Source organism: Bombina bombina, chromosome 7, assembly GCF_027579735.1.
Source record: "Bombina bombina isolate aBomBom1 chromosome 7, aBomBom1.pri, whole genome shotgun sequence".
In the NCBI taxonomy this organism is placed as follows: domain Eukaryota; kingdom Metazoa; phylum Chordata; class Amphibia; order Anura; family Bombinatoridae; genus Bombina; species Bombina bombina.
The window spans coordinates 215,123,091-215,148,485 of NC_069505.1; the positions used below are offsets into that span (position 1 = coordinate 215,123,091).

General features: G+C 41.1%; 1 protein-coding gene across 1 annotated transcript in view; it reads left to right on the forward strand.

Moving 5' to 3' along the window:
- Positions 1-25,395, forward strand: part of TRIM66 (tripartite motif containing 66) — a 204,052-nt gene that overhangs the window by 119,743 nt on the left and 58,914 nt on the right. Inside the window, exons 4-10 of the mRNA XM_053689342.1 lie at positions 317-431; positions 1,310-1,456; positions 2,510-2,627; positions 3,435-4,327; positions 9,020-9,187; positions 19,697-19,960; positions 21,047-21,257. Of these exons, the coding sequence (XP_053545317.1) occupies positions 317-431; positions 1,310-1,456; positions 2,510-2,627; positions 3,435-4,327; positions 9,020-9,187; positions 19,697-19,960; positions 21,047-21,257 (1,916 nt within the window). The remainder of the gene's footprint in view (positions 1-316; positions 432-1,309; positions 1,457-2,509; positions 2,628-3,434; positions 4,328-9,019; positions 9,188-19,696; positions 19,961-21,046; positions 21,258-25,395) is intronic.

Genomic DNA, 25,395 nt, shown 5'->3' on the forward strand with positions numbered 1-25,395 from the left:
TCTTTTTTACATAGAGATGTTCAGGTGATATTTTCTTGTCAGCTTTTTACAGCTATGCTGCATCACTTTCAAGTGTTTCAACATTTGGGTATCATGTCCCTTTAATACTAACAACATAGCAGCAATATTAGATATTGAAAAACCTGTTTTAAAAATGTTTAGACTTGACTGATATGTTTATTCTATATTAAGACAACAGAAATGAAAAGATATTTACTGCCCCAGTGGTTTGGCTTACTAGCGTTTCTACAAACACACAAGTTCATGTTATTATGCAAATGAAACAAATAAATGACCTATATGGTGTATTTAACAGGCTCTATGAAATAAAACACATGCACAGAAAAGTAGAAAACCAGATCAAAATGACAAAGATGGTCATTATCAATGAGCTGAGCAAGCGGATGAACCTTTTGTTGGAGCAACTTGAGGTCAGTGTTGTATTCTGGATTATGTAAAAAAAATGTTTTATTGCTAAAGAATTATTGTTAATTGTTATTATACATTTAGATTTACCCAAACATTGTATCCCATTAGCTTCTGAAAGGCATTTCTGCACTGTAATAATTTATTTTTTTATAAATATGCACGTAAAGGGACAGTATACATGATTTTTTCATTGTTTAGAAAAAATAGATAACACCTTTACTACTCATTCCCCAGCTTTGCATAACCAACACTGTTATATTAATATAAACTATAACCTCTAAGCTTGCCTGTTGCTAAGCACCTACAGGAAACCTCTTATCTCGGTGCTTTTTATTAGCTTGTATATCTTGCTTACAGCCAGACAGTGTTAGTTCATGTTTGCCATATAGATAACATTGTGTTCTCCCCCGTGAAGTTATTTATGAGTCAGCACTGATTGGCTAAAATGCATGTCTGTCAAAAGCACTGAGATAAAGGGGCAGTCTGCAGAGGCTTAGATACAAGGTAATCACAAAGGTAAAAAGTGTATTAATATAACAGTGTTGGTTATGCAAAACTGGAGAATGGGTAATAAAGGGATTGTCTTTTTTAAACAATAACAATTTTCAGGTAGACTGTCCTGAAACACAATTGTTCAAAAATCTCTTCAACATACAAATGAGGAACATAAGCCAATCAGAACTCTGATCGGCAAACAGGGAGGAGAAACCTGAGGTCCTGATTGGTTAGCAATGCCTTATTGATTAATACTTGACATGAATCACTTGTTGAGCACTTCTTTCTAAGGAAAAACAAACACTCACCTTTGTTTTGCCAATTGGAGAATCAGTAACAAGAACAAAAAAATAGACAATTATTTATTTTCTCCTCTACTTTACAGAAAATCACAAGTGAAAGGCAGCACAAATTTGAACAACAACTGCAGTCAATATTGGTTCTAAACCGCCAGCTTGAACATGTACAAAACTTTATTAACTGGGCAATGTATGGCAAAAACAGCCTTCCCTTCCTTTTCAGCAAAGAACTGGTAAGTCAAGAAGTGGGGTAAAAGCAGCAGATAAAGGGTAAATAAGATATAGTCACATCTGTAAACAGTGTGTAAAGTTGTGGCAGAACAAGGGGACTTGCGAACACTTCCTTCTGTTCTGACTCTTGTTTGATATAAAACAATCACAACAAACGCTCTGAGGAAGAGTTCTTTGTGAAACGCGCGTCAGGGGTCCCACAGGAGTAGCTTCGTATTTCCTTGTTGTTCTTTTTAACTTGCTTACCATGGTTTAACATTAGCTAACTGGTATACCATTACCACTTACCTCAGCCTAACAGTTTTATTAAAATAACTAATATAAGCTTAATTTAGCCTTCGGATTGTAAGGGCTTAGTTAATTTCATTTTATCTTTAACTGTTGGCTGATATTTATTATTAATGAGTGTCTTTCTGGTAACTTTATAATTAATACCTACTTGGTTTAAGTGTTTTTACATTTAGCTTAAGCTATTGCATGATTGATTATTCCTGGCTGTGACTTAGATTTTTCAATAAATATAATAATGTATGTATGTAATGGAATTATATTTTTCTATAATTTCCAATCAACCTTGCTGAGTTAATAGATGCTTCATATTGTGGAGCTAATCCTTCTATACTTAATTGTGTACTTCTTTACAATTAGTTTAGCTAGTTGTTATGCTCTGTCTTAGTCTCCACAACAGGTAATAATTCTAGCGGTAATTAAAATTTACAAATTAATTATATAAAGAAAATTATACTTAGAAATTACCTGCCACCATATAACTCCGCTCTCCTCAACCCCTCTATTTGTGTCCTAAAGTATTTTCCAGTAGGAATCTTGTGTTATCATTTGGCTTGTGATCATCCAAACTCCGCAAAAGGGGCATTGGCAGTGGATAATCAACAAGATTTGTATTACCATAAGCCAATTTATCTTAGAATATCAGAGTAATTAATTAACTCTCAGATGTCTCTACTTTTTGATGCTATGACCACAAAGAATACTTGTTACCTTTTAATTAGCAGTATATAAAACATTCTTTGTTTTAACATGCATGTTTTTTGCAGATTGTTTTTCAAATGCAACGGCTTTTGGAAGCCAACTGTGGTTCTGATTTAGGACGTCCTCAGAAGATGAAATTTAGTTGGGAGCCATCATACTGGACCAAACAAATAGCAAACTTAGGTATGAGAAGTATTGCAATTTACCTCAAGAGCGGTTTTACAAATATGATGCATCTTGATATTATATTAAATATAGATATAGAATTTTACGGTAGATAATAACCGAAAAGGCCCATCAAGTCTACATATATTACATGTTACAGTTTTCTTTGGATAGCCTTATGCATGCCCCATCAAGTCTAAAAATATTAGAAGTTACTGTTTTCCTAGGATAGCATTATGCATGTCCCATCAAGTCTACACATATTAGAAGTTACTGTTTTCCTAGGATAGCCTTATGCATGTCCCATGAAGTCTACACATATTAGAAGTTACTGTTTTCTTAGGATAGCCTTATTTATGTCCCATCAAGTCTACAAATATTACATGTTACTGGTTATTTAGGATAGCCTTATGCATGTCCCATCAAGTCTACACATATTACATGTTACTGTTTTCCTAGGGTAACCGATAATGTATGTCCTATCAAGTCTACACATATTACATGTTACTGGTTACTTAGGGTAGCCTTATGCATGTCCCATCAAGTCTACACATATTACATGTTACTGTTTTCTTAGGATAGCCTTATGCATGTCCCATCAAGTCTACACATATTACATGTTACTGTTTTCCTAGGGTAACCTTATGCATGTCCCATCAAGTCTACACTTACATGGTACTGTTTTCTTAGGATAGCCTTATGCATGTCCCAGACAGTTTCTAGTTTATTTGTATATTTCTGAAGATATGGTCTCCAGAATTGTACACAGTATTGCAGATGTGGCCTATTATTAACCATACATTTATTTTACCCCTTTTTTTGCAGGTTGCATAATAACAGAAAATGGTAACTTAGCTCAGCCAGAAACTCCAGGCTATGTAAATAATGAAGATGTGCAGTCATCTTATTACCAAAGCCAGCACCCTTCAAACATACCCCATACTGGATCTGTCACTAATTCCCAAAGCTATGCATCCACCGTCCAATGCCCAACACCGATCTGTTGCAACCACTGCCACACGGTGCCTCCACCATCAAAAGTTCAACCTGCAAATAGTTCAGTAAACCATCCCCTAAGCTACATGCACCCCCCTGGGATAAAGCAGCAGCATGTCTCACCCATTCAGTATAATGCTACCAAAGAGCAAAGATGTGTATCTCGACCTCTGAAGTTGGTACAACCTTGGTTAACACATCAACCTCCCACTGAACATGAAAACTCACCATATTGGCTGGAAAATCAGCACCAGAGACAGCAAATACCTCCACCCTTACAAAATGCACCTTCCATTTGCTCTGTTACAGCCCAGGAGTTTAATCAAGTTCACAATGTGCATGCAATCCCAATGAGCACGCAAACACCTGTGCAGGCACCATCTGTGCAGGCACCATCTGTACAAATGCAACTTGGTCCTGTGCATAACCTCAACCACCTGCAACAACAAAGACATCAGAGCACACAGCAGACTCCTGTATGCCAAGCAGAGAGTGCACAAGAACAAGTCATGCATCATAGTTTAGATCTCATAAACCAACAGTTTGAGCTGGAACAAATGCAGAAAGGCCTTGAACTTCTTCTCCAGAGCCAACCTTCAAACGTACAGCTCAACCAAAATAAGCAGCCCCAGCATGTACAGCAAACTATAGTTGGGCAAATTAACTATATAGTACGACAGCCAGCAAATGTGCCTCTACAGTCCCAAGATGATGTCCAACCGGTAAATATCTGAGAGTTATCCATTTATGTGAATATATTGCTGAGCTTTATATATAAATACTACACTGAAGGTGTCATTGCCATTAAAACTCCTGAATCTATGGTTAAAGAGGCAAGTGAACCAAGCTCAGTCTGATTATCCTTCAAGCACCCTTAAAAAGATACCAAAGTATTTTTTGCCATATTTGCACTTAAGTCATGATGGAGATAAAAGTTTGAGATTAAAATCTTCCATTTATAAAAAAGAAAGTTGAACTAAGCTATAGAATAAATTGTTTTGGTTCTTCCTACAGTATATGCTCACTATATGCTACAATTAAGCACTTGATTTAAATGCATTTAAGCTGCTGTTAGCAAAATTCACCTTCTTTTCCTCTTTCAGAGCAGTCCAGGGATGTAACTCTTAAAAGCCTCTTGAGTATGTTTATCTTATCTTCCTCTTTGCTGTGGCCAGTTAGGGATAGATATAATTGAGTGCCTGCACTGATCATTTGGTAGCATGTTGTAGGGTCATTGTGCTTAAAGATGCACTTATACGGGATTAAGCACAATTTTCACAGGTAAATAGTACAACAAGTGGTCAAAATAAACAGTAAAGATACATTAGTGTTTTTTATTGCACATGATTAACCATTTTTGGTGGATTTAATGATGAAAGCAAAGCTGGAAATGTTTGTGATGGCTCAGAATATAAAAATGGATTGAGCTGTGTAGAAGAATCAGATATAGAGGCAAGTTAAAGCGACATTATACATTTGTGAGATAAACAACTTCTAAGTGGATTTTTAAGAGGTGTGTCCAGGGACTGCAAAACAATACATATTTTTGTTATCCAGACAACAATTTTAAACATTTTGAAATCATGTATTTTACATGCAACTATTTTGCTATGCAGTGAATAATATGTCCTTTTAGGCATTTAAAGGACATAATAGTATGCAATTGTGGTATATAACCTCAGCATACCTTAAAGGGACATGAAACCCAATTTCTTTCTTTCTTGATTCAGATAGAGCAAGTGATTTTAAATGACTTTCCAACTTCTATTATCTCATTTGTTTTGTTCTTTTGATATTCTTTGTTAAAAATGATACCTTGGTAGACTCAGGAGCTGCTGATTGGTGGCTGCACATATATACCTCTTGAATTTGGCTGACCAATTTTGTTCACATAGCTCCCAGTAGTGCATTGCTGCTCCTTCAACAAAGGATATCAAGAGAATGAAGCGAATTATATAATTATATAATAGAAGTAAATTGGAAAGTTGTTTAAAATTGTGTGTTCTATTTGAAATAAGAAAGATTTTTTTTGGATTTTATTTCCCTTTAAAAACTTTCAGGATAATATCATAAAAAAATCAGACTTATATATTTGCAACTCTGTGATTAGCAGTTTGTTAATTAACACTATATATGGCAGTCATGGCTAACCTTAGCACCCCTTATGTTTCGGAACTACATTTCCCATGATGCTCAACTAGACTGCCTAAGCATCATGGGAAATGTAGTTCTAAAACATCTGGGGTGCCACGGTTACCGATCACTGGTCTGTGGGGTGGACTGTGTAACATATAGGTTACAAGTGGAGCACACAAATAATAGCACTACTGTGCAATAATATTGCTGGAGATCAATCAGTAGAACTTCTATTTTTGTGCTCATATTAGTTATTTTTTATCACTAAAGCGATAGTCTAGGGCTTAGTACAACAGCATGTCACATAGCGCGGCTGTGCCAAATCATCACATAATAGAATTCTTTAGGGGTATACAGTAACATCCATGTTGGATATTGCTCAAGCGTTACGCCGATTCTGTGCAAATAGTTTGTATTGTTTATGTAGTTCTGTGCTGTTATTAATAATAATAATGATTTAACTCAGGTCTTAAAAAGCCCTAAAATTTACAGTGGTATTTTGTATTGTGCTTGAGAGCGACACTTAAAAGGGACATTAAACACTAAATACATCTCATGCACCTCCTCTAATCATGGGTGCTGCTATTTTGGAACCTCGGTTACACAGCAGGTATTGGAAGGGGAGTTGCTGCACGTGTGCAAACAGAGCATCTCTAGAACATAGTGAAAGATAGATTTCAAAATGGTGGCGCCCGTAACTAAAGCGTGGCAGAGAATAACCTCAGTACAATGCTTATAAAATGCATTTAGTGTTTAAAGGGATAGAAAAGTCAAAACTAAACTTGCAAAAATCAGATAGAGCAGATTATTTTCAGACACTTTTAAAATCACTTCTATTTTCAAATGTTCTTTGTTTTCTTGGTATCCATTGTTGAATGAATACACACATATCTTACATTAGTGGGAGCTAGCTGCTGATTGGTGCCTGCACATGTTTATCTCTTGTGATTGGATAACTAGATGTCAGAAGTAGCACAATGCTGTTCCTTCAGCAAAGGATAACAAGAGAATGAAGCATATTTGATAATACAAGTAATTTCAAAGTTGCTTAAAATTGTATGTTCTATCCGAATCATGAATTACATTTTTTTGGTTTCCTGTCCCTTTAATTTCACTTTACATAACCAGTTGTAATATGAGCACTCCCTGTATTATCCATAAAGTATATTGTGCACTAAGCATACTGGTTACAATATTTAAAGTGACAGTAAATGTTACATTATGTGAGCTTGTCATTCTATACTATGTGAGTGTGACAATCAATCCTCTATGTACTTTTTAATTGTACGTTATGATGATGAAAAAAATATTTTTAATATGTTGCCATTTTTAGTTTTCCCTCCTCCCCCTCCCCTTCTCCTTTTCTGTAGTGTAGTGACATATAGAGTAGTCCCACCGCTTTATACGTAATTGGCAGTGTGCGCTTCACATTGTAACCCCCTGAAACATTTCCAGTGTTAGCAGTACAAGTAAACAGTGACTCAGAACACACAGTAAAACTACACTACCATTACTTTAAACATACACTTGAAATACCAAGGTCATGCAAAATAAAATGCACCCTGCGCTGCGCTCCATTTGTAATCTAGCCCATAATTAGTTCTTCCTCTCATCTGAATAATGAATTAGAAAAAAGAAGAATGGTTGCAGGGATTGGGGTCACCGATTGGAGTGCTTTAAAATACAAGCTTTTTATTTATACTTGTGCAAAATGCATTGCAGACAATTAAAGGGATATAAACCCCAAACATTTTCTTTTGTGATTCAGACAGAGCATAGTGCAAACCATTCTATAAAAGTTTATAATTTACTTGTAGAATCAGATTTGCTTAGTTCCCATGATATTCTTTGTTGAAGAGATACCTAGGTAACATTTGCAGCACTACATGGTAGGAAATAGTAAAATAAGCCCAAAAGGTGTGAATTAATATATGTGGTGCCACTCACATATATTAAACCAAAAATAAATTGATAAATAAAGTTTATATAAGGATATGTATACTCTTCCTGGCACTCTTCAATCTTCTGTGTGGTCTCTATGCGGTGGAGCTATAACCAAGCTCAGGTGGAAGCGCACACCCACTTTTATACTGTTGGGTAAAACAGATTCTTGTTCTAGTCGTTCAGATAAATGAATTTATTAAAACATCATATATAAAATATATAAAATAGCGTCACCAGACCTGCTAACAACACCTTTTATGATAAGTATAGGCAATACAATGTAGTAATTGCTCAATGTGAGCTTAACAGAATACTAGAAACCGTGGTAAAGAGTGTAGAAGCTGAACCACACAACCTCCCCCAGAAAGTCCAGTAACTGTTGCTCTCCTTATTGGTGTGCAGGTACTTAGGAAGGCGCCAGGGAACGGTAAATCCAACGTACGTTTCGCATTAAGCGTTCCCTGGCGCCTTCCTAAGTACCTGCACACCAATAAGGAGAGCAACAGTTACTGGACTTTCTGGGGGAGGTTGTGTGGTTCAGCTTCTACACTCCTTACCACGGTTTCTAGTATTCTGTTAAGCTCACATTGAGCAATTACTACATTGTATTGCCTATACTTATCATAAAAGGTGTTGTTAGCAGGTCTGGTGACGCTATTTTATATATTTTATATATGATGTTTTAATAAATTCATTTATCTGAACGACTAGAACAAGAATCTGTTTTACCCAACAGTATAAAAGTGGGTGTGCGCTTCCACCTGAGCTTGGTTATAGCTCCACCGCATAGAGACCACACAGAAGATTGAAGAGTGCCAGGAAGAGTATACATATCCTTATATAAACTTTATTTATCAATTTATTTTTGGTTTAATATATGTGAGTGGCACCACATATATTAATTCACACCTTTTGGGCTTATTTTATTTTATCACATTTATTTCATCCATTTTCTTTTTGTGATACTTTGGTATTTGTCATTATTATGGTAGGAAATAGTGCTGCCCTCTAGTGTTCTTGTAAATGGATAACATTCTTGCAAAGCTGCTGCCATATAGTGCTCCACAACTGGGCCGGCTCCTAAGCTTACATCCCTGCTTTTCAAAGAAAGATACCAAGAGAACAAAGAAAAATTGATAATAGAAGTAAATAAGAAAGTTTTTTAAAATCTCACTCTGAATCATGAAAGAAAAATATTGGGTTTCATATCCCTTTAAGGAGTAAAAAATCCCTATAAGCTCATTTTCTAGAATTACAATATCCTCCTTTATTTCTAATAACAATAAATCTGATATGCAATTTATTTGTTTACAAATCAGCTACTTCCATTGCAGGTCTGTGATGAACCAATATCTCCCGGGGGTCAGACAGTAGATCTATCGCCTGTCACTACTAATTCTCCTGTTAACTTACAGTCACAGTCAATCGCAGATGAAATCATTGCCGCAGTAGAGAGTGACGCACGTAATATGAACTCATTTCCTGAGCACACAGTGAGAAAGGTATTTATTGTAAACACAGAGGATGATGCAGCTATGTGGGGTATTGTCTGAAAGATGCACTATAATTATGTCTGAAACCAGCTATTACTGTTATTATTATAAAAGGACATGAAATACATTTTTTAATTTCATAATTTAAATATTTTATCTATAGATATATTATTAAATTTGCTTCATTCTGTTGGTATTCTTTGTTGAAGGAGCAGCAATGTCCTACTGGGAGCTAGCTGAACACATAAGGTGAGCCAATAACAAGAGGCATAAATGTGCAGCCACCAATCAGCATTTAGTTTCCATCAGCGCACTACAGCTCCTGAACCTACGTAGGAATGCGTTTAACAAAGGATACCAAGAGAATGAAGCAAATTAGATAATAGAAGTAAAATAGAAAGTTGTTTTAAATGACATGCTCTATCTGAATCATGGCAGATTAATTTTGACTTTACTGTCCCTTTAAGGCTCTTCTGTCTGCTCATGACCAGTATGTATTTGCTTTTTTTGCCTTTACCATATAACACTCCAAAATGTATGTACTGTATTTTCTTATTGTTTATACATTTTCCTCTATAAAAGTTACATTTCTGTTCTTTGATCATTTCATTGAGTTCTATTTTTCATTTAGTTAATCAAGTCCTTATGACCCATTTTATCAATATGTTCTGACCCTATAATTATCATTGTTTGCTTGGTAGAAATGTATAAAATGTGGCCAGATTTTGAAGTGAAAAATGTAGAAGTTATTGTGTTAGACGAGAAGGTGATCAATAATTAGAGAAGACAAAGCCTTACAACTAAAGCAATTTCACATTAACCATTTTACTAATAAAAATGCAGTCTGATTCCTTATTCCTCAACATTTCTGCCCTGACATTAATGCTTTATCAGTACATCAAACAGAATTTAAATTGTAGCATCTATATCACCCTCACTTATTTTGTTAGGTGTATATACAGGGGCGAAACTACAGGGGGTGCAGAGGTTGCAAGTGTTTTGTTTGTTTTTTACAGTAAAAAACGTTGACCTGCCACTGCCTGCACTGATATCATGTAAGTGTGACATGATGCTTCACTAGTGTCTCTGACTACAGGGGTTAGTCTTTCTGTTTTACCCATTGGTGTTTATGTGTGTGTGTGTGTGTGTGTGTATGTGTGTATATATGTATGTGACTGTGTGTGTATTTATGCATGTATGTGTGTGTGTATGTATGTGACTGTGTGTGTATTTATGCATGTATGTGTGTGTGTGTGTGTGTGTGTATGTATGTGACTGTGTGTGTATTTATGCATGTATGTGTGTGTGTATGTATGTGACTGTGTGTGTATTTATGCATGTATGTGTGTTTATGTGTGTATGTATGCATGTATGTGTGTGTATATTTTTTGCATGTATGTGTGTGTGTGTATGTATGTGACTGTGTGTGTATTTATGCATGTATGTGTGTGTATGTGTGTATGTATGCATGTATGTGTGTGCGTGTGTGTATGTATGTGACTGTGTGTGCATGTATGTGTGTGTGTATGTATGTGACTGTGTGTGTATTTATGCATGTATGTGTGTGTATATTTTTTGCATGTATGTGTGTGTGTGTATGTATGTGACTGTGTGTGTGTTTATGCATGTATGTGTGTGTGTATGTGTGTATGTATGCATGTGTGTGTGTGTGTATGTATGTGACTGTGTGTGTATTTATGCATGTATGTGTGTGTGTGTATGTATGCATGTATGTATGTGTGTGTGTGTATGTATGTGACTGTGTGTGTATTTATGCATGTATGTGTGTGTGTATGTATGTGACTGTGTGTGTATTTATGCATGTATGTGTGTGTATGTATGTGACTGTGTGTTTATTTATGCATGTATGTGTGTGTATATTTTTTGCATGTATGTGTGTGTGTGTATGTATGTGACTGTGTGTGTATTTATGCATGTGTGTGTGTGTGTGTGTGTATGTGTGTATGTATGCATGTATGTATGTGTGTGTATGTATGTGACTGTGTGTGTATTTATGCATGTATGTGTGTGTGTATGTATGTGACTGTGTGTGTATTTATGCATGTATGTGTGTGTATATTTTTGCATGTATGTGTGTGCGTGTATGTATGTGACTGTGTGTGTATTTATGCATGTATGTGTGTGTGTATGTATGCATGTATGTGTGTGTGTGTATGTATGTGACTGTGTGTGTATTTATGCATGTATGTGTGTGTGTATGTATGCATGTATGTGTGTGTGTGTTTGTATGTGACTGTGTGTGTATTTATGCATGTATGTGTGTGTGTATGTATGTGACTGTGTGTATTTATGCATGTATGTGTGTGTGTGTATGCTTGTGGAATCAGCAAATTACAGACCTTGTTACTACAGCATGGGGGGGTGGGGGGTAAACAATGTCAGTCAATATAGCACCACTATATACAGTACAGGGGGGCTGGACTATGTCACAGACTACTGTGGTCACTTTATAAAGTACTGGGGCGGGTAGGGTCAGGCCAGCCATCTCACGGGCAGATTCCAGACTGTGTCACTGACTCACTATATACAGTACTTGTGGGTTAAACAGTGTCACTATATACAGTAATAGGGGGTCAGACCAACTCACAAACTTTGGGCACAGGGTACCTCCTTTTGCAGACATGTAATCTGATTTCTGTGTTAAATGTAAAAAAAAAAAAAAAAAAAAAAGATATGTATCAAATTCACTTTTTTGGGGGTGGGGCCCTTCTTAGATTCTTGCACCTGGGCCCTGTGGTTTCTAGTTACGCCTCTGAGTATATAATTTATTAGCATAGACTAGGAGACCACGTGCAGCATATGTGCCAAGTGCCAGTGATATTTATTTTCAGTTGTTCACAAGCACAAAAAACATTTCTATGATGCATTTTGCAAACACAACATGTGCTTGTTATTGCACATTGCAAAAAAATATTTTAAGTGATTTGAAATGCTCTTTTATGCATTTCAAATATATGTGTATTTTCTCTTAAGGCAATGCACTACTGGGAGCTAGCTGAACATCTAGTGAGTGGTGAGCGAATAAAAAGAGACATAGCTGTAGCCACCATTCAGCAGCTAGCTCCCAGTAATGCATGGCTGCTCCTGATCCTACCTGGATATGCTTCTCAACAAAAGATACAAAGAGAAAAAGAAAATTTGATATTAGAAGTTAGAAAATTGTTTTAAATTGTATGTTCTGTCTCAACCAGGAAAGTATAGTGTTGATTTTATTGTCTATTTAAAAATGTATTGTTTTTGTATAAAAATAGTGTTTGCCCCACGCTCCCTAGAGAGGCCAAAAAGCAAAATTCTGTAACCTGTATATGCTGCAAATCATTTAGTTTGCAGCAGTTTGAATACCTTGATTACAGAATTTGCTTTTTGACCTCTCTCTGGGCTACTTATTCAAATGGCACATTACAGGGCTACTTGTTAAAATGGGCACATTACAGGGCTACTTGTTAAAATGGGTACATTGCAGGGCTACTTGTTAAAATGGGCACATTGCAGGGCTACTTGTTAAAATGGGCACATTGCAGGTCTACTTATTAAAATGGCACATTACAGGGCTACTTGTTAAAATGGGCACATTACAGGGCTACTTGTTAAAATGGGCACATTGCAGGGCTACTTGTTAAAATTGTACATTACAGGGCTACTTATTAAATGACACATTACAGGGCTACTTATTAAATGGCACATTACAGGGCTACTTATTAAATGGCACACTACAGGGCTACTTATTAAATGGCACATTGCAGGGCTACATATTAAATGGCACAATACAGGGCAACTTATTAAATGGCACAATACAGGGCTACTTATTAAATGGCACACTACAGGGCTACTTATTAAATGGCACATTACTGGGCTACTTATTAAATGACACAATACAGGGATACTTATTAAATGGCACACTACAGGGCTACTTATTAAATGGCACATTACAGGGTTACTTATTAAATGACACATTACAGGGCTACTTATTAAATGGCACAATACAGGGCTACTTATTAAATGGCACACTACAGGGCTACTTATTAAATGGCACATTACAGGGCTACTTATTAAATGACACATTACAGGGCTACTTATTAAATGGCACAATACAGGGCTACTTATTAAATGGTACACTACAGGGCTACTTATTAAAAGGCACAATACAGGGCTACTTATTAAATGGCACAATACAGGGCTACTTATTAAATGGCACACTACATGGCTACTTATTAAATGGCACAATACAGGGCTACTTATTAAATGGCACACTACAGGGCTACTTATTAAATGGCACACTACATGGCTACTTATTAAATGGCACATTACAGGGCTACTTATTAAATGGTACATTACAGGGCTGTTACGGTTACCCTTAGTCTCGCTGAGAGATGGACCGCTTAGTAGCCTGGATTCCTATTGCTGAAGAGGGGAGAAACTGCTTTCCACAGTATTCTATATGAGTCTCGCAAATGTAGAATAATCCCCCTTAGCTGTAGTACAGCTAGGATACCCTTCTGCCCACAAAAATGAGTCAACGCTGCGATTGAGGGACAACCAAGAACTGAGGACTGGGATGCCCAGCCTGCTTTTTATTTAGGTTACATGCACACAGGGCACTCCCAGGGGGGGAAGCATAAAATCCCCCATCACACATTTAGACAAAGCCCTTGGACAGGCCACCGCAGATAACAAGTACACACAAGAAAACAATTGAGTCCTTCTTATCACCTAGCAGTGAATGCTTATCACAAACTTAATTACAGTACACAATATGCTAGGAAACCTGCCTCAGAAAATAGTTTTCTCAAAACTGAACAGAGTTAACCCTTTATGAAATGATACTTGTTACAGTTTTCTTGGAGCCCTTCTTAGGCGCTGGCTTGGCTGGTTCAGGCATTGCTGCTGGGAAATAAGTTTCTTCACAACAAAATAACTAATGCTTCTGTAACAGTGCTCCCTTTCTGTGGAACACTCTGGCAGACACGGTCTGACCCCTTTTCGGGGCAGACTAAGGCTGTCCAGACCGCTGGTTATGCGGGGCTGAGGTCGGTTTGTCTGGACAACCCGTCGGCGTTGCCATTCTGTTTCCCAGGTCTGTAAGTAATGGTGAAATTGAAGGGTTGCAACGATAAACTCCAACGTAATAGCCTGCCATTATCTCCAGAGACCCGGTTCAGCCACACCAACGGGTTATGGTCGGTGACCAGAGTGAACTCCTGCCCATATAAATAGGGAGTCAATTTCTTTAATGCCCACACCAAAGCCAAACACTCCTTTTCGACCGCTGCATAGCTGACTTCGCGGGGCAGGAGCTTCCGGCTGATGTAGGCAACTGGATGCTCCCCTCCATCTTCGCCTACTTGGCTGAGGACGGCTCCCAGCCCGAACATGGAAGCATCTGTATGGACGATAAAACGTTTGTTAAGGGCTGGAGCCGCCAAGACAGGAGCGTTAATTAGAGCATTTTTGAGAGCCTGGAAAGCCGTTTCACAGTGGGGAGACCACAGGACCTGTCGAGGTAAGTTCTTCTTGGTCAAGTCAGTCAGGGGTTTGGCAAGTGTGCTGTAGTCTGGTACGAACCGTCTATAGTACCCTGCCGTGCCCAGGAAGGCTAGGACCTGAGTCTTAGTGATGGGGGTGGGCCAATTGGCGACAGCTTCTATCTTGGCCGGCTCTGGTCGCTGCTTTCCACACCCCACCCGGTGACCCAGGTACTGTACCTCGGCCATCCCAAAGTGGCATTTTTCTGGCTTCAGAGTCAGGCCAGCAGCCCGGATCTGATCCAGAACCATTCCCACATGAGCTAAGTGGTCCTCCCAGGACTCACTGTGGATCGCTATGTCGTCCAGGTAGGCGCAAGCAAAACTCTGGAAGCCATCCAGGAGCCTATCCACCAAGCGCTGGAATGTAGCTGGGGCATTCTTCATCCCAAACGGCATTACCCTAAACTGATATAAGCCGAATGGGGTGACGAATGCCGACTTGGGGATAGCCTCCGGGGCCAGGGGAATCTGCCAGTAACCTTTGCAGAGGTCAATAGTGGTCAGGTAATTTCCCCTGGCTATACGATCGAGTAGCTCGTCTACCCTGGGCATAGGGTAAGCGTCCGTCACGGTCTTTTCATTGAGCCTCCGATAGTCTACGCAGAACCGGGTGGTCCCATCTTTCTTGGGCACCAAGACAACTGGGGAGGCCCAGGGACTATCGGAGGGCTCAATTACCCTGAGTTGGAGCATCTCATCGATCTCCTTCTTCATTCCTATCCTAACTGCTTCGGGGATTCGGTACGGAGCCTGGCGCAAGGGAGCTTGTCCCGGAGTATCTACCTGGTGGGTGGTTAAAGTAGTGTACCCTGGCTTCAGGGAGAAGGTGAGGTGTTTGGACTGTAGGAGTTGGTTGAGCTGCTCCCTTTCAGTGGGGCTAAGTCGGTCTCCTATCTGAACCTGAGCCACTATACCTGTGGGGAGACTCTTTTCTAATAGGTCTGGAATGGGTAGACTGTCGGGGCCTTCCTGAGGGGAACAACATACGGCCGTCACGTTCTCTGGTCGCTCAAAATATTCCTTGAGCATGTTTACATGGAATGTCTTTCTAAGATTGTTGTCGTGGCAGCTAGCTATCACATAAGTGGTGTCTCCCCTTTTCTCTACGATCTGGTAGGGGCCCTGCCAGGACGCCTGCAATTTGTCTGTCTTCACCGGCTTAAGTACTAACACCTTTTGTCCTATGGTAAAGATTCTCTTTCGGGCCCCCCGATCGTACCATACTTTCTGTCTTCTCTGGGCCGACTGGAGATTAGCCCGCACGGATTTGGCTAATTGCTCCATTCGGTCCCTGAGTTCCAGCACGTATGGCACAATGGGGACACCGTCAGTCTCCATCTCTCCCTCCCAGTGCTCCCGGATCAGGTTTAGGGGTCCCCGTACCTTTCTTCCGTAGAGCAACTCGAAGGGAGAGAACCCTGTCGTTTCCTGGGGCACCTCCCGATAAGCAAAAAGGAGGTGCGGCAGGAAGCGTTCCCAGTCTCGGTATTCCTGAGTGAACGTCTTGAGCATTTGCTTGAGGGTCCCATTGAACCTCTCACACAGCCCGTTCGCCTGGGGGTGGTATGGGGAGCTCAGGAGGGACTTAATTTTGCAAACCTGCCAGAGTTGTTGGGTCAATTCAGCCGTAAATTGGGTGCCTCGGTCGGATAGGATTTCTTTTGGAAATCCTACCCGGGAGAACACCTGTACTAGTGCATTCGCTACCGTATCCGCTTGTATGTTGGATAGGGCGACAGCCTCTGGGTACCTGGTAGCGTAGTCCACTACGGTAAGAATGTAGCGCTTACCGGAGGGACTAGGGGTAGCCAGTGGTCCCACTAGGTCAATAGCAACCCGGCTGAAGGGTTCCTCTACAATGGGCATATTTACTAGATGGGCTTTAGGGTGATCGCCTCGCCTTCCTACTCGTTGACACACATCGCAGGTGTTACAGTAAGTTCTAACGTCAGCGTGTACCCCTGGCCAAAAGAACGTGTGAGTAATGCGGTGTAGGGTACGGGTTACAGCTAGGTGGCCTGCTAAGGGGATGTCGTGGCCTATCTTGAGGATTTCTTGACGGTATTTGTGGGGCACTACCAGCTGTCGCCTACGCTGTCCCCTTTTCTCTGTCCAGCGGTATAGTTTCCCTTTTTCCCATAAGAATGTTTCATTATCTGCCCCGCCCCCTCCGGTCTCTGCTCGTTCCCGGTACTTTTGTAAGGTCGGGTCAGTCTTATACTCTGTCTCGAAAGCATCTGGGGTGTCCCAGGGTATGGGGCCTAACATGTCAGGCAAGGTCGGGGTAGGTCTTACCTGTGTCTCCCGCACTGGTGAGAGTTCTCGCTCCGTCCGGGCTTGGGCCCGTGTAGTCACTGGGTCCGCCTCGTTGTTGCATACTGGAGCATAGGCAGAAGTCATGGGGCCCAAATCATTGCCCAGTAGTACTTCGGCAGGTAAATTATCCATTATGCCCACGTTCACAGCCCCCTTTCCCGCTCCCCAATCAAGATGCACTTTAGCTGTTGGAATTTTGTACACATCCCCCCCCGCCACTCTAACGGCCACAGTCTGTCCAGATCGCTTGTGCTCCGGCACCAAATGACTCTGTACCAGCGTGATAGTAGCCCCTGTGTCTCTCAATCCCTCGGTAGATCGACCCTCGAGCCATACCTTCTGCCGATGGTGCTGGCGGTTATCTGAGGCAGCATATACAGGGTCCGCCTCGTGAAGCGGCCCCAAATATTCCTCCATAGGGGCCTCTTGGTTAACACAGAGGGTCCGGGCCGGACGATATGCCCCAGAGGGGTAATTGTAATTCCTGGGTGTCTGGTGCGTATTAAGGGGGCAGCTAGCCATGAAATGCCCTGGTTGCTTGCATCGGTGGCAAGTCGGTCTGGGACGCTCAGAGCTGTTATTGGGTGGTCCTGAGTGTCGGGCGGGCCCTGCGGGCACCGGGGCTCGGAATTCAGCACGAGGGGGTGCACGGTAAACCTCTCTGGGTTCGTGAAGACGGGAGTCATAATGTTCATCGGCCAATTTGGCTGCTTCTTCTAAGGTAGAAGGTCGCCTGTCTCGCAGCCATTCCTTCCCTTGCTGTTCCATGCCATTATAAAAATGTTCTAAGAGAAACAATTGTAAAATTTCCTCACCAGTCACCGCTTTACTTCCGCTCATCCAGTGATTTGCTGCTCTCCGCATTAGGTGCGCCCATTCCATATGGGTATCGTTAGGCTTCTTTTTCGTGCCCCGAAACTGTCGGCGATACGCGTACGGAGTTACTGCGTACCGTTGCAACAGTGTCTCCTTAACTAGCTCATACTGTGTCACTTCCTCAGCACCCAGAGTACGAAAGGCTTCCAGGGCTCGCCCGGATAGTTTCCCAGACAATATCGTGGGCCACTCCCTGTTGGGAATCTGGTGCAGGGCACATTGCCTTTCGAAGTCCGCCAAATATTCATCAATCCCTGTCTCGCTCTCTAGGAAGGGTCGAAATGCCGCATAGGGTATCTTGGGCCTCCCAGCATTTTCGACAGGGATGATTACCTGCGGGGCTTCAGCATTGCGGTGTGCGTTCGCTAGGTTGAGTTTGTGGGCTCGAGTCTCTCGTATATCCTTGTCCGCTTCCGCCATCAACTGCTGTACCAATTCCATGGAGGGGTTCGGCCCGTACAGTGAGAGCCTCTCCCGAACAATCCTGGTTTTTTCGTCACTAATCGTGGTCGGTGTTTCCGCCATTGTGAAGCTCTGATCCAGTTCGGTCAATTCTGCGATCAGCTCTCTCCTCGGCCGGTTGCTGGCGTACCCCCCTCTGCTTTCAAGTAAATCCTTTAGGGTTGTACGCTTCAATTTTTCGTAAGCGCTCTCCATCCATTCTGTACCTCTCCTAGGAAATCCAGGAAAAATCCCACCGCTGCCGCCAAATGTTACGGTTACCCTTAGTCTCGCTGAGAGATGGACCGCTTAGTAGCCTGGATTCCTATTGCTGAAGAGGGGAGAAACTGCTTTCCACAGTATTCTATATGAGTCTCGCAAATGTAGAATAATCCCCCTTAGCTGTAGTACAGCTAGGATACCCTTCTGCCCACAAAAATGAGTCAACGCTGCGATTGAGGGACAACCAAGAACTGAGGACTGGGATGCCCAGCCTGCTTTTTATTTAGGTTACATGCACACAGGGCACTCCCAGGGGGGGAAGCATAAAATCCCCCATCACACATTTAGACAAAGCCCTTGGACAGGCCACCGCAGATAACAAGTACACACAAGAAAACAATTGAGTCCTTCTTATCACCTAGCAGTGAATGCTTATCACAAACTTAATTACAGTACACAATATGCTAGGAAACCTGCCTCAGAAAATAGTTTTCTCAAAACTGAACAGAGTTAACCCTTTATGAAATGATACTTGTTACAGTTTTCTTGGAGCCCTTCTTAGGCGCTGGCTTGGCTGGTTCAGGCATTGCTGCTGGGAAATAAGTTTCTTCACAACAAAATAACTAATGCTTCTGTAACAAGGGCTACTTATTAAATGGCACATTACAGGGCTACTTATTAAATGGCACAATACAGGGCTACTTATTAAATGGCACACTACAGGGCTACTTATTAAATGGCACAATACAGGGCTACTTATTAAATGGCTCAATACAGGGCTACTTATTAAATGGCACACTACATGGCTACTTATTAAATGGCACATTACATGGCTACTTATTAAATGGCTCAATACAGGGCTACCTATTAAATGGCACATCACAGGGCTACCTATTAAATGGCACATTACAGGGCTTTGTCACTGATGATTCTCACCTACCTGAGTAAAAACCTGCATTAGGCATTAAATATAAAAATGATGCTATGATAAGCTCAAGTCCTTATTGTACCTATAAAGCTGCCTTATTAGCAGTAATGAGATGCAGCATGTTTTTATTGTCCTTAGAACAGCTGTTTACTCTGTATGAAATGTGATTAACATATTGTTTGTTTGCAGCGTTCTGCCTCAGAGAGCTTTCCTAACTCATCAGACATGGACTTATCCTCACCTAGACTCTCTAGGTCAGTGGATCCGCAAATGCAAGCTGTGTCCTGTCAATACTTTGCACAATCTCAGGATATGTCATATACTTCTGATGTGGAGTCAGAAAGACTGACTAGTTACAGCTCAGATGAAACAGGTGTTACAGACAACCTGCACATAGGCCCTGCGGATCACCTAGCAACGGGGCCCGCACTCCTGGGAAACGCCATATGTAAGGTATGATTTGCTGACACTCCAGAGAATTGATGCTGAGGCTTAACCAGCACAACACTGTCATCCTATTTCCCAAGACCCTGATGCTTGTGTTTTGTTTGCAAAGTATTGTTTTTTGTCACAAGTGTCTATAGATATTATAGTTACGTAGCCTCACAGTCTTAAATGATGTAAAAATAAAATGTTCTTATTTGCTGCTTGCATACAGTGATGTGCTACTGCAAAATGGTTTAACACATAGTCAAAAGTCAGCTCCAGAGCAGCAATACTCTACTCTGACTTGCTGAACACATCTAGAGAGCCAATGACAAGAAGCATATGTTTGTAGCCAATAATCTCCAGCTAGATATGAAAACAAAAAGAGATGCCAATACTGGAATTCTCATTTGTGCATTAAAACTAAATTCAACTCATTTTTTTTAAGACTGCAAATGAAGCACAGACAATAATAAAAAACACAATAAATAAATATTTTTTTTTATTTTAAAACTATTAAGAAATGAAGTAACACTTTTTTATGCTTATAAAGTCATCAGTCATGTTAAAGGGATATGAAACCCAACTTTTTTCTTTCGTGATTCAGATAGAGCATGTGATTTTAAGCAACTTTCTAATTTACACCTCTTATCAAATTTTCTTTGTTCTCTTGGCATCTTTATTTCAAAAAGCAGGCATGTAAGCTTAGGACCCGGACCATTTTTGGTTCTGCACCCGGGTAGCACTTGCTGATTGGTGGCTACATTTAGTCTGAATCATGAAAGAAAAAAAATGGTTTTCATATCACTTTAATAATAAAATGATATGCAACAGTATCTTTTTCTTGCTTCACCTGCAATTCTTCCAGATGATATTTTGTGTGAACTAAAAAAAAAACAACGTATAACAGTTAGTGAAGATACCAAACATAACGGAATCTGGAGATATTAAAGATGTGTGTAAATAAAAGCTTCTAACATTTAGTTCATTGCAATGTAAAACACATCAGTATTTGTTTTCATTTGGGCATTGCCTTGTAAATAATCTTCTATTGGTTGGAGAATCTTTTATAATGGAACTTATACAGATTTTCTTTTTCATTTTTTGTAACAGATTGAGAATGAAGATTTCAGCTGTAACAACGGAGCTAAACATATTGAGGTGGAAAATGAAAGCTCCAATACTATAAATGATATTGTATTACCGTTAGACAATATCTTTGAAGAACCCATTAATCTCTCAGTTAAGAAGCCTGTAGTTTCCGAACCCAAAAGGATATTGACACACACTCAGCCATCGCCCATCAAACAACTGAAAAACGAAGGTTAGTTGTATAATATAGAGTACAGGGATGGGAGCATAACATCTACCGTGTGTATAACCCCTGCAGCAGTGCTAGTCGTGTGACTCAGATGTGTAACTAGCGCTAACTTCAACTGTGTGTATAACCCCTGCAGCAGTGCTAGTCATATGACTCAGATGTGTAACTAGCGCTAACTCTACTGTGTGTATAACCCCTGCAGCAGTGCTAGTCGTGTGACTCAGATGTGTAACTAGCGCTAACTTCTACTGTGTGTATAACCCCTGCAGCAGTGCTAGTCGTATGACTCAGATGTGTAACTAGCGCTAACTTCTACTGTGTGTATAACCCCTGCAGCAGTGCTAGTCATGTGACTCAGATGTGTAACTAGCGCTAACTTCTACTGTGTGTATAACCAGGACCGTCTTTAACACAGGGCAAAAGGGGCAGCTGCCCTGGGCCCAGTCTCTGATGTTTTTTTTTTTTTTTTTATGGTTCATACCAGACTGCTGATGTGACATGGGGAACACACACATTCAGTCCTAATACTGTCACAGTTCAAAGTACTCTGCTTATATTTTTTTTTAAAACTGTGCCAGACCGTGCCGGTGTCATGTGACATGCCAAGCTAGTGCCATGTGCTGTTTTAGATGTGCACTGTGCAGCACTGAATGCAAAGCCCTAACTCAGCATCCAGCCATTTCCCACTGCATCAGAAAAGGTCCTACTGGGGTTACCACTGTTACCAGGTAACTGCTCTGGTGGTGGGGATTGTTTCTGGGTAGGGCTGACTGTAGGCGCATGCAGCAGAAAGCTGGAGCGGCAGGCACATGAGGATTTGAGCATCTGTGCAGCTGCATGCACTGCTCTCTTCAGTCTTGAGGCTGTGTGACTCATCTCACACTGTATCCATGCAGCCTTGGACAGACAGCATCCAGTCTACTGGTCCCCTTAGCCCTGCTCTTTCTGCTGTGGCCCTAAGATCAACTAACTGAAGCTTGTTAGGGGAATAGTGCTTTATAGAAAGGTGTCAGTGGGAAGAATAAGTGAGAGCACACACGCCCCTCCCCATGCAGCATTGTCTAGTTCAGGGTGAGAGGGAACATGTTCCTAGCAAAGAAGCGACATGTGCTGGTGTGGCTGATGTATAGCGTCATGCTGATACTTCACACATTAATGTAAGGTTTATTTTTATAGTTTTTATTTTTTCTCTGTCTCAGATTTTACAGCTTCCCATAGTAGTTCTGCTGTTCCAGTCAGTAAACTTATATTTGTCTGCACCTCCATGCTTCCTCCTTTACCTTGCTTTGCTCCTGTTGCCTGCCCTAAATCACTTTAACCAGCTAACCTCACACCAGAATCACATTCAAAAGAATATTAAATGAATCCACAGTGGAGGAATTTATATATTTATTTACTTATTAGTACTGCTTAGGTCCAGTTTCACATATTGCAATTTTTAAATGATTAGCCCAGCAGTGGATGATCCACCGCTAGGCTAATAATAAAAAAAAAATGATTTAGTTGTTTTTTGGGATGTTGGGGTGGAGAGCGAAATTGCATGGGGTGGGGGGGCCCAAGAAAATTTTTGCCCAGGGTCCAATCAATATTAAAGACGGCCCTGTGTATAACCCCTGCAGCAGTGCTAGTCGTATGACTCAGATGTGTAACTAGCGCTAACTTCTACTGTGTGTATAACCCCTGCAGCAGTGCTAGTCGTATGACTCAGATGTGTGACTAGCGCTAACTTCTAATGTGTGTATAACCCCTGCAGCAGTGCTAGTCGTATGACTCAGATGTGTAACTAGCGCTAACTTCTGTGTGTATAACCCTTGCAGCAGTGCTAGTCGTATGACTCAGGTGTGTAACTAGCGCTAAGTTCTGTGTGTATAACCCCTGCAGCAGTGCTAGTCGTATGACTCAGATGTGTAACTAGCGCTAACTTCTGTATGTATAACCCCTGTAGCAGTGCTAGTCATATGACTCAGATGTGTAACTAGCGCTAACCTCTGTGTGTATAACCACTGCAGCAGTGCTAGTCGTATGACTCAGATGTGTAACTAGCGCTAACTTCTACTGTGTGTATAACCCCTGCAGCAGTGCTAGTCGTGTGACTCAGATGTGTAGCTAGCGCTAACTTCTACTATGTATATAACCCTGCAGCAGTGCTAGTCGTATGACTCAGATGTGTAACTAACGCTAACTTCTACTGTGTGTATAACCCCTGCAGCAGTGCTAGTCGTGTGACTCAGATGTGTAGCTAGCGCTAACTTCTACTGTGTATATAACCCTGCAGCAGTGCTAGTCGTATGACTCAGATGTGTAACTAGTGCTAACTTCTACTGTGTGTATAACCTCTGCAGCAGTGCTAGTCGTGTGACTCAGATGTGTAACTAGTGCTAACTTCTACTGTGTGTATAACCCCTGCAGCAGTGCTAGTCGTGTGACTCAGATGTGTAGCTAGCGCTAACTTCTACTATGTATATAACCCTGCAGCAGTGCTAGTCGTATGACTCAGATGTGTAACTAGCGCTAACTTCTACTGTGTGTATAACCCCTGCAGCAGTGCTAGTCGTGTGACTCAGCTGTGCAACTAGCACTAACTTCTACTGTGTGTATAACCCCTGCTGCAGTGCTAGTCGTATGACTCAGATGTGTAAATAGCGCTAACTTCTACTGTGTGTATAACCCCTGCAGCAGTGCTAGTCATGTGACTCAGATGTGTAACTAGCGCTAACTTCTATGTGTATAACCCCTGCAGCAGTGCTAGTCGTATGACTCAGATGCGTAACTAGCGCTAACTTCTGTGTGTATAACCCCTGCAGTAGTGCTAGCCGCGTGACTCAGATGTGTAACTAGCGCTAACTTCTACTGTGTGTATAACCCCTGCAGCAGTGCTAGTCGTATGACTCGGATTGCGTAAATAGCGCTAACTTCTACTGTGTGTATAACCCCTGCAGCAGTGCTAGTCGTATGACTCAGATGTGTAGCTAGCGATAACTTCTAATGTGTGTATAACCCCTGCAGCAGTGCTAGTCGTGTGACTCAGATGTGTAACTAGCGCTAACTTCTACTGTGTATATAACCCTTGCAGCAGTGCTAGTCGTATGACTCAGATGTGTAACTAGCGCTAACTTCTGTGTGTATAACCCCTGCAGCAGTGCTAGTCGTATGACTCAGATGTGTAACTAGCGCTAACTTCTGTATGTATAACCCCTGTAGCAGTGCTAGTCGTATGACTCAGATGTGTAACTAGCGCTAACCTCTGTGTGTATAACCCCTGCAGCAGTGCTAGTCGTATGAATCAGATGTGTAACTAGCGCTAACTTCTACTGTGTGTATAACCCCTGCAGCAGTGCTAGTCGTGTGACTCAGATGTGTAGCTAGCGCTAACTTCTACTGTGTGTATAACCCTGCAGCAGTGCTAGTCGTATGACTCAGATGTGTAACTAGCGCTAACTTCTACTGTGTATATAACCCTGCAGCAGTGCTAGTCGTATGACTCAGATGTGTAACTAGCGCTAACTTCTACTGTGTGTATAACCCCTGCAGCAGTGCTAGTCGTGTGACTCAGATGTGTAGCTAGCGCTAACTTCTACTGTGTGTATAACCCTGCAGCAGTGCTAGTCGTATGACTCAGATGTGTAACTAGCGCTAACTTCTACTGTGTATATAACCCTGCAGCAGTGCTAGTCGTATGACTCAGATGTGTAACTAGCGCTAACTTCTACTGTGTAGAACCCCTGCAGCAGTGCTAGTCGTGTGACTCAGATGTGTAACTAGCGCTAACTTCTACTGTGTATATAACCCCTGTAGCAGTGCTAGTCGTGTGACTCAGATGAGTAACTAGTGCTAACTTCTACTGCATGTATAACCCCTGCAGCAGTGCTAGTCATATGACTCAGATGTATAACTAGTGCTAACTTCTACTGTGTATAACCCCTGCAGCAGTGCTAGTCGTATGACTCAGATGTGTAACAAGCGCTAACTTCTACTGTGTGTATAACCCTGCAGCAGTGCTAGTCGTGTGACTCAGATGTGTAACAAGCGCTAATTTCTACTGTGTTTATAACCCCTGCAGAAGTGCTAGTCGTATGACTCAGATGTGTAACTAGCGCTAACTTCTACTGTGTGTATAACCCCTGCAGCAGTGCTAGTCATA